Genomic DNA, 10,955 nt, shown 5'->3' with positions numbered 1-10,955 from the left:
AGAGAGAGAGAGCAGTCAGTGTTCCAAGTAATGGAGAGCTGGGTGTGACTGAGGGAACACAGTGTGTGGTACTTTAGTGTTCCTGTTCTCTGTGGGCAATTTGGAGATTCATCGGTGTTTTCATTTGTTCCTGTTTTTCAATGGTGTTACTTCTAAATAAAGGTTTATCGAGCATTATCATCTAAGTTGATTATATTGGTCACTCTTGTTGTTTACCAGGTTTAAGAATAATAGCTTTGCTGTTTTGTAAAACAAATTGGAGAAACTTATCTTATTTAGTCATCTGGTGCAAGATAACATGGCGTTGGAATATGCATTTCCTTGCAAATGGAAAGAAATAAGGCAGTAAAATATATGGAATCAGTAAATAGAGAACAAAGTAACATTGTCAGTATTGGGCTTCCCGATCCCTTTTACTCTGTGTTTTATAAAGCTATAAATAACAGTATGTGCTTGGCTAATTCAAGAATTTAGAATGAAACCATAATAAATTAGACCCCATGCTCACAGGCTCATTTATTCCCCAAACAGTAATTGCACATCTGCTCTTAGAAGGCTCCATGCTAGTACTGGGGGAGCTGAGAAAAAGAAGACCTAGCCACGGTCCATAAAAATCATAGAGCCAAGAAGCAGCTATCATATCGGGAAAATGGTAATATACACTCCAAGACTGAAAAACCAAATGAAAGACAGGTTAAGAACAGAGAAAGGTGGTTCCAGAGGAGAGCAGTCAAGTGTAAATGCCCTGAAGCAAGGCAGGGCTGGACCTTGGGAAAATAGAAGTCCCTGTATGGGAGGGTATTTCATCTAGCTGCATGGTGGGCTAGACAACGCTGTGAAAATTGTGAGTACAGGCCAGGCCCTAAGACAGATGGTGGGCTTCAGAGTTGAAATATTAAGATTAAATAAATATATATATATATATATTTATATATATATTCATTTATATGTATATTATACATATATATATAAATATAAATATATATATATATATATATATATATATATATATATATATATATATATAATATATATGAAAATAAAGTCATAGAGGTGACTGCACAGAGCCCCTATCCTGCTGCCAGTCCTTAATACCCTCAAGTAATTCAGGCTGAGATTACACTTGATTTTTGCCTGGGAGGGAGGTAGATTCAGGTAGACCACTGCCCTTATTTAAGGGTGGCAATGCTATTAGGCATAGGGAAGAGTCTTGATCCTAAAAGGATTAAAGGTAGTTCTTTCAGTACTAATAAGCAGACCTCTTATCAAAATAGAGAACTGCACAGGACAGCACCCCTACTGTCAGATTTGGGCATCTCCAGGCTAGGTAGCCAGTTGTGGTGTACCCTGAATTTTCTTCTAGCTACTCGGGGATGTTAGAGCTTTGGTATGAGACCTATAAACTGAGGTCTGTAGAAAGGAATCCCAAATCCTACCTGAACTCAAGGTTAAAGTCCTAAATGGGGACTGAGGGAGCTACTGACTCCAGAACCATGGGGTCAGAGAGTCCTGTCCCTGTTGTCAACAGGCAAAGGCCCCAATTAATTCATTCTGTCAACTTAGATCCCAGGATTATAAGGATCTTTGTCTGAGGGCCAAGATCTCAAGTAGGCAGAATATTGAGTCCCAGCAAGAGCGTGGAGTCAAGGTGAAGATCCTGATAGAGGAAATGGAGACCACTCACTACATAGTGGAGAGAACTGCACCTGATGCCATCCTTGCTATTAGCCTTAGGAGACCCAGGGAAGAGTTGGGAGTCTCAGGTACCCCTAATTTTTTCCCGCAAGGTCCTAGGCGGCCTTGGTGCAAGGGCTGGTTATCCATTTTGGGGTGGGGGGGGAGACAGAGACAGACAGACATAAAGGAGTCCCAGGCTATAACAAATGTCAAGGTACAAATCCTACATGGAAAACCAGACAAAAAATTACCCCAGAACAGAGAAGGCCTCACAAAGTTCCACCGAAGCAGTCTGTCCTAGGAAGCCAGGTTTAGAACTCTCCGGCTGAAGTGTCCTCTCATTTCCTCCAAGAGTGGTCTCATAAACATAAGTATTTGGGTGTAATGGGAGTGGCCCCATTCAACATTGGGAGGAGATCCAGTTCCTAATAGGAGTCAAGGTGGTGACACTGAGTGAAAATGAGGGACCTCTCCCAGAAAGAAGTGAACTACACAGAGCCCTGTCCCTACTATCAGAACTGGGTGACCCAGACATGGTGACACAATGAGTCTTGTTCATTTCTTCCCAGGGCATGTCAGGGAGGTGAGGAACCTCATCAATGGGAGTAATCTCAGGTCAGCAGATGGATAATTGACAAGTAGTTTCAGGAGCCAAAGAGAGGACCCTGAGAATTGAGGGGACCACCCACCCTGCAACAGTGAGAGCAACACAAAATTTCTTCCTGACTATCAGCCTTGGAAGTCCACACACAGTTGTAGTTAGATGAGGAAAATTTCACTTCTTCCTAGGAGGGTTAAGATAGTTGTGGGCCTACCAAAAGTTAATGTGAATTGAAGGGACACTTGAACACAGAAAGGACCCACACTACTTACTGGCCCTTGTCACCCCAGTCAAGCAGAGGCAGGGCTGGTAGGTCCTGAGGTTCACTCACTCTAATTTCCTCCACTGGGTTCACAAGGAACAGGATGACCAAGAGCAACAACCCTATGGGTTCTTACAGAACTGCTCTCAAGAAAACCTGCAGAAGTGGCTTCTTAAAAGATAAGGTGTTATCTCCCATTGAATGTATTCACATATTTTCATCTTCCCTCATCCATGTTCCCACATCACCAACTCTCCTGCCCACACACCTGTCTACTGTCCATGGCCACAGTCATGCCTGGGGTCAGAAGAGTAAGCTATTAAAACTATTGTCAGCATTGATCCCTGAGTAACTACCATGAGCAGGATCTTCCTGCTGATCTGTTTTGAGTACACAGTGTGAGGAAAAAAATGTATCTCAAGCCTCTAATATTTGGGGGGATGCTTGTTATAACAATGTAAGCTATCCTAACCTGACAGATACAACAGGTATAGAATAAGTAATGATAATAGATGTTTATAAACAAAGGGAGGCACAGGGCACCATTGAAGTTAATAATAAAAGGAATGAACATTGTATTGTAGTTAAAGATGACTTTCCTGAGGAAATAATATTAAACTGTGGAATGAATGATATAATAGTTAACCAAATAAAGAAAGTTAAATGTAGAAGTATTCCCTGTCTTCTAAGGCTGAGTATTAAAATGGTCTAACATATTAACTATGTCCTGCTGAGCACTATGGAAAAGGCTTAAGAAATACTAGTTCCCTTTTCTCAAAATGTCCTAATTGGTTCCTGCCAAACATGTCTTTGCTATTTACTAGACATGTCCTAGACTTCAGTTCATCCTTCTCAACCTTTTCCAGTAGCTACCTTTACCTTGGATCAAAAGATAATGCTATCTGGGATCAGCAAATAATCCTTTAAATGTCTACAAGAAAATAATTTGCTTCTAGTAATAGCTGAAAGCTAACCTTAAATAATCTTACACTGCTCCTCTTTAAGACCTGTTAGGCAGACTGTCAAAGAACAGTCTACTCAAATCACTATAGGTACGTCAAATCCAGTACATCAAAAGAGAACATATGGGCTCTTCCCAAACCAGTCTCCTTCAGGCCTCATGTCAATAAATGGCTCTATAATCTATTCTGTTGCTAATATCAGAAACCTAGGCATCATTACTCTCTTCTCTTTACCTTCTCAAACTATTACCAAGAATCGAAGCCAGTTGATTCTACTGTTAAATATTAGTTAATATTTTCACAATTCTTTTAATTTTCCCTAAACTGTCCTCACTATCATCTCTCATTAGTTTCTTCATTTGCTTTCTAGCTACTGATTTCCCTGCATTTATTTTTTTCTTTTCTTTTTTTAAATTTATCTTTATTGTTGAAAGTATTACAGATGTCCCTCCCGTCCACATTAACCCTTCTACCCCACTTCCCCACCCCACCCCAAGGCCTTCACTGCACTATTGTCTGTGTCCATGGGTTATGCATATATGTAAATAAGTTCTTTAGTTAATCTCTTTCTGTCCTCCCTTCCTGATAAGATTGTCAGTCTGTTTAATGCACTCCTTCCAATCTTTTCTTCTTCAAGCTTTCAGACCTGCATTACAGCACTACCTTTGTCCTTCAGTTTCTAGTTTCATTTTCACAAATTTGAGATATTTTCCAATTATCACATTCTGATTTTGTGCTTTAGCACTTTGTGTTCTTGGGTATACCACTGAAATCTTCTAGAATTCCAAAATTCTAATTAGGGAATTTTGAAATCCAGGTGTAGACTGAAGGTCCAGAGGATTAGGTTAGAAAAGGAAAGAGTCAGCATTGTTTCTTGATTTAATACAGCCAGGTGGCAGTGTTGCTTCTTGGAAGATAGTCATCAGAGGTTTGCAGATTTGGAGCTGAGATAAGGGTTTGTTTGACCTTTGACATTTATTTTATTATTCTGTTGAATTCTATATACCTGTGCCTAATTTCTACCCAGTCTTGACTCTGGAGCAGCAACACAAACCTGATTCCTTGCTTTTAAAAAAATAAAACTTTATTCTTAAACACACCTTTGATTTCCTGGATGAAAAATATTTGCCTGAAAGAAAGATTGTATGAGAAAGAAATAAAATATAGTTCCTGGCTGTCTTTCCTATGGAAAAACTCATTATTGAGGATGCAACTGAAATGTCATTTCATCATATTCTATGAATACAATTTTGAAACCTACAGCAAAAGAATTCTTTAAAGCAGATTAGTCCAATCCATGTAATTGCAGGATAATTAGTGAAATCCAGATTAATTAGAAACTTACTAGGCAGCAGGGTGATTTGACTAACAGCCTGGGAAGGTATAAAATAACTGGGTAATGAAGTGGATCTGACTATCACATGCAATATTCCTCCTGGGATTGTACAGAAATTCATTATTTGGACAGATTCTGTATCTTGTGGACAAGACATCTTTAGAACTGGTAATATTGTGTCTTTCCCATCTGATTCTGCTTCATGCTCTCATGGACCAAGGATTGAAGGGCAGTATTAGAGAGGAGATTATTTTAGGAAACTCTTTGCAGGTCCAATCTGATGTCTGTCATCAAAGGTGGAGGATGTGTTCTATGTTGCTCTAAGGCTTTATCACACATCATCTTATCTAACCTTCATAAAAAATAAACCCTGTCTCAAGAAGGAAGAACAGTCATCACTCTCATTTCTTTCACTGGCAATAAACTTGAAGCTGTCAAATGCGAAATTTTACATTTGAGTGTAGTTACTAACAGCACATAAAGACAAGTTTTCTTTCATTAGTGATGACTATGGTGGTTGCTGAGTATCCATAACCAAGATGAAGCTGTCTTCTGTTTCATTTTACTCAGGCAAAACTCCATGCACACATTATTCAACCAATCATCAGCTTCATAGATAACATGAGCATATTGTTTTTCCAGGTGAAGTTCTCAGAGATAAATAAGTGCAAAAAGCATCCACTGTTCATTAAAAATGAAACATTTCACTCTAACAAGAAGAGTTAGCCTTAGGCAAGAGGGAAATACGTGTCTGCCTTCGTGGAAATGTCTGAATGACTCCTCACACTACTCTGATACAAATCCAAATAAATTTCTGTCCCTGCTGTTGCCACTCTCCCAGGTGGGAGAGCATACCAGGACTAGAGGTAAATGATGCTGTTCGTATAGCACACTGGGGATGCTAGACCAAATGAATCTATGGAACATTTGGCAAAAGAGAGGCAAAGAGACAGAAAGCCAATTTCTAGGCTTTGAGACTTGAAACATAAGCAGAGCCTAATTCAACTTTCCTGTGAGGAATTAACAAGGAGAAACAAATCAACAACAATAATAATAGTTAAATTAATTCCTTAGGAATTACAAGGTACTACTTTGGTGGTATGAGGGTTAGGAATAAGGAAAACATTGTCCTGCCCTCAAGGAGTTTACAGTTTACCTTGAGAGATAACATTTGTGCATATAAAACCACACCTAACTGTCCAAGGGAGCACACTACAAGTGTGAAATGACTGAGCCCAGCAATAGTTTTTTATTTTTATTTTTTAACATTTTTGGTAAATGTTAACTTTGTGATTTCAGAGCATGTAGAAATTTTCTGGGGTTATAATTTAATGTTTCAGAAGAGAATAGATAGATAAAAGTTGAAAGGTGTCATGTATTTCTTAAAACCAAAACAAAGATATAAAGATAATCCGACTCCCCTTTCATTTCTCCAATTCTAACCATAAACCCCATAATCCAATCAACAAGAATTGATTGAATGCCAGTCATAGGCAAAATGCCCTATATTTGTGTAACACATAAGAAATTACAAAAATACGTGCATGGTTATATTTCCCATGTATTGTCATAATTTCTCTGCCAAGGTAAGTAGGGCAGAGATTACTCAGGCAATTTATAGTTGAGACTCCTGAATACACTATCAAAGACTTGACTACACTGAAGCTCAGTGGATAGTGCTGCCATCAAAAGCCCTTGCCTCAATCGGAATGAAGACATTAGTCATACTTGTGAGAAAAAATAAAGATATAGGGAGACAGTAAAATTAAAAAGCACTTGACTATAAATCAGAAGATTTTACTTTGTGACCCAATGTTGTTGCTTACAACAAGTGAACCTAGAGAATTTACTCAACTTCTTGGAATCCAATTTTCTCATCTATAAAACTAGTCAATGGATTGCTTGAAGGGGTTGCTCAGAGGTTCAAATCTCATGTCACATGTAGATAGGCTTTAGAAACAGTAAACTTCTACATGAATGTGTGGCACTAAAAGGGAAAAAAAGAATGAAAAAGATTGAAGAGAAATGCTAAATGAATGGTAGAATAACAATAAAAAGATACATTGATTATTTACTATTTCCAAAAACTATGCTAAGTGATATGAATATATCACTTTATATATGTATATATTAGAAATTTTATATACTTTATATATAAATATGTGAATTTTATATATATGCTTACATTTTATATTAAATATATATAATTTTTACATTTTATATATAAAATATATTTATTATATAGTATATTAATATTTAAAATTTTAGTTAACCTTCACAAGAACTTTTGAAGTAGGCAATATTATTTCATTTTAAAAATGGGGGAAAATGAGGATTAAGGATATTTAATTAGTTGTTCAAGTTTACATACTAGTAAGTAGTAGGGCCTGTATTCAAACTAAGGCATTTTCACTTGCAAGTATCTATGCTTTCTCATGCACCTTTGTCTCCCTTTAAAACATACTGTAAATATCATAGTAATTTGGGGGAAACTAGAAGTAGCCATGAGCAATTGGAACCCCACATTCCAATCCCAGTTCTTTCATGAAACCACTTACCCAGTTAACTTATTTAGTCACTTAGATGCTTTGTTTTCTGGTCAGTTCTAGAATCTCTTCTAGCTCTTGAAACTTGTCTCAAGTTTCCCTGAGATTGTCTGAGTCCCATGTCCCAAGAAATCCTTCAGTCCTGGGATTTCTGTTAATATCCTATGAGTCCATCTTAGGGGAAAACTTTGGGAAAGAGGTCAAGTATAAGCTAAATCCTAAAGTATTTAATAGGCAGAAAATGAAGAATTCCCATGAAAATAGATGTAAGACCAGAAATGTACAGAAGTACTGATTAGCAAGACACATAGACAAAAGGATATAAGAGATGACATGGGAAACAAAGACAACATAGGCCATGTTATGGGGAATTAAACACCAGAATTTAGACTCCATGTGGATCTCAATGATGAATCTTTATAGCTCTAAGGATTCTTTGCAAACATAGTAACAATAATAGTGAATACTTCTTGAGTGCTGACTGTATACCAGGCACTATACTAAGCCTTTACTATATATTATTACTTTTAATTCTCCCAACAAGCCTACACACCAGTACAATTGTTAACTCAATTTCAATAATGAAAATGGTAATGATTACAGAATTTAAGGGAACTGCTAAATGTTATGCAGCCGGTATGTAGCAGGGCTGGGATTTAGACTCTGTCCATTTCAGGTCAAGCCCTTAACATTTACTCTTCACTTTCATCCAAATCCCTGCATGATTCTATTATGCTTGTTCAAATAATACCTCACTTATTCTTCAACATATTTATTTCTAGAAGGGTAACTTAATTTATAGTAACTTTTATAATTCTCTGAACCAATCACAATTACTTTGAAATTCTGAGCAAACCAGACAGAAATCACCTGGGGCAGAAATGGAATATGTCCTGTGCTTCTGTCACAGTGCAGATGAGTAAAGTGTGCAATTGATGGCAACATCAATTAGAGTTTTGAATTAATATGGAAATTGGAAATTTCATGCAGTTGGTCAAACCCCTCATTGCCTTCTGGAAAGGTCAACACCAGCCACTGCTTACCATTTTCAAATGACAGTACCCAGTTATGCTCTCTTCAATTCTCCCAACTTCTCTACGTAAAACCAAAGAAGAGATGATTTGCTTGATTTCACAACTGTGTAAGCATTTAAAATATAACTTTAGCCCTGGCCGGTTTGGCTCAGCGGTTAGAGAACTGGCCTGCGGTCCAGAGAGACCCGGGTTCGGTTCCCGCTGAGGGCATGTACCTCAGTTGCAGTTTGTCCCTGGCCCTGGTTGGGTTGTGCGGGAGGAGGTCACTCGATGTGTCCCTTTCTCGTCGATGTTTCTCTCTCTCTCCCTTCCTCTCTTTCCCTCTCACTCTACCTGAACAAAAAATGGAAAAATGACCTCAGGTGAGGATTAAAATATATATATATATATATATATATATATATAACTTTATATTTATCTCTCTTTGGCCCAAGAAATAAAGGATCGAGCAACCAGTGTATCTATCTTCTTCTGGCTGTTGATGATAAACCACAAAAATCTGGAAAATAGCCAGGCTTTGGTGATATAACAAAGTTACAAAACAGGGATGAGTTAAAGTGAATGCAATTTAGCTTAAATATTAATTTAAACATTTGTCTTCCTGGAAAAGGGACTATGTAGTTAGTTATAGATACCTCAGTTGCAGTACCATTTCAAAGAGAAAAAAAAAAGAATGTAGAAAAGTAATCCTTCAGGAAAATACATTTACTTTCACAATGGTAATATGTGAAGGGAGAAAAATTACAAATAATAACCATAATAAGGCTTAACAAATTATCATTTTTTTCAATAAATGGACTGATATTTTTTCCTATAATGATATTAGCTTAGTGAAGTTAGATATTTAAAAGTAGGCTATACTTTACATTTCATATTCCTTTTAGGAAGTTAATATATATTTATTTTTTTATTTTTCTCTTTATTAACCACTCAATTGTGGAGAGATGATAGTGTAAAGTAATTGATGGTCTGAAGTCATTCTATTCTACATTTAAGTATATCTAATACTGAAAGAAGGGGAAAAAACTACATATTAGAGTAATTTACAAAAAAATAATTCTATGCCCTTGTAATAAGCAGTATTATAGAAACCACTGTGAAAATAAAATAATGTGCTTCAGTGACTGAATTCCATTCTACCAGTTGCATTAAATTCACATAGAAATATACAAATGATGGAATTAATTTTAGCCATGATTATAATTAAAGTATATTTTATCCTTGAGGTTGGGTTCTGGCTTTTTATCTTATTCAGAAGTTTAGATTAAAAGTATTAGCTTAAAAAAATAAAACTAGCTTCTAGTCTCCAGGTTAGCTACAGTCACCTGTTCACCCATTCATTCATCTTCAGTATGAGCCTCTACAGATCTATAGCATGTCTGTCACCGATGGTCGGGAAATCAAGTCCCAGCAGAGTGAGGTGACCTGCATCCTGGATGGGAAGCACATCCAGTACCAGCTAGAGGATATCTCCCAGGGCAACTTCCTGTGGGATAAGATGCAAGTCTTCATGGACAACCCTAAGGCCACCCCACCCCAGATTGTCAGTGGGGACCAGCACTTTGGAGATTATGAACTCTTTGTGGAGGCTGTGGCACAAAACACACTGCAAGAGTTCCTGAAACTGGCCTGAGTCAAGCCCAGGTCGGCCCACTGGACTCTGTCACCACATTCCCCAGCCATCACCAGCCATGAATGACCCTATTATTCCTAACCTTCTGACCTTGGATCCCCTCCTCTCAACCCAAGCCTCTCTTCCTCTTCCCTCTAACTGTAGCCACCTCTCCTCCATTATGAGGCAACATTCCTTACCCACTGAGTAGTCTCAGAAATTATCTAGGCCCTGGGGCTACCACCCTGCCCAGCACTGGCTGACGGGCACTTTTTTGGTTCCATTAGCCAGGGCTCTGCCAAATGCTCCCGTAATCCCCAACCCAGAAGCACCCTAGAGACAATGAAATGTCTCATTCCACTGAAAAAACAAAAATAAAAAACTAGCTTCTATCACCAAAATATGTTAGGTAAAACCAAGTGTCTCATCTCTGAACTTTCGGATGTATATTATTTGGGGTTTCTGTGAGATTTATGGTCCCCAAGGCTCACTGACACTATCTATATCTCTCTGTGCAACACTTCCCATGGCTTCTAGCCAGTCTCAGCTTGGTTCCTGTTTGGATTGCTACACAAGAGGATCTGGCTTTTGCATTTCAGCATGAGCTCCCCATGTTCAGAATATTGCTGTTCCCTCTTTCTGAGGTGTCCTGCCACATGGCCCCCACATCTTCCCTTTTGTCTTTTCCCCTATAGCTTCTACCTAACCTCAGTTATTTTTATCAGCCTTTAATTTTGCAATTTATGAATTGTATTTTTTTTCTGTTTTTTTTTTTTTTGTTTTGTTTTGTTTTGTTTTTCTACAAATGTTTCTGTTATTGTTTTAGGTGGTTTCAAGGAGAAAAAAAGAGAATGGTGAAGTATGGTACTGTGATCAGTTAATGTGGGATATGGTTGAATGTGTTGATTATCATAAAGAAATTATT

General features: G+C 37.7%; 1 protein-coding gene across 1 annotated transcript; it reads left to right on the top strand.

The window, feature by feature from the left end:
* The first annotated feature begins 6,382 nt into the window (after nucleotides 1–6,382).
* Nucleotides 6,383–10,051, top strand: LOC118635500 (SH3 domain-binding glutamic acid-rich-like protein 3). The gene is made up of 2 exons (XM_036270155.1): nucleotides 6,383–6,424; nucleotides 9,770–10,051. Exons 1-2 carry the CDS (start codon nucleotides 6,383–6,385, stop codon nucleotides 10,049–10,051), a joined length of 324 nt encoding a protein of 107 aa, XP_036126048.1.
* The last annotated feature ends 904 nt before the right edge of the window (nucleotides 10,052–10,955 follow it).

The sequence above is a fragment of the Molossus molossus genome, unplaced genomic scaffold (assembly GCF_014108415.1).
Source record: "Molossus molossus isolate mMolMol1 unplaced genomic scaffold, mMolMol1.p scaffold_m16_p_2, whole genome shotgun sequence".
Lineage (NCBI taxonomy): Eukaryota > Metazoa > Chordata > Mammalia > Chiroptera > Molossidae > Molossus > Molossus molossus.
The sequence above is the reverse complement of the archived record's forward strand: the minus strand, read 5'-3'. Positions and strand labels throughout refer to the sequence as shown.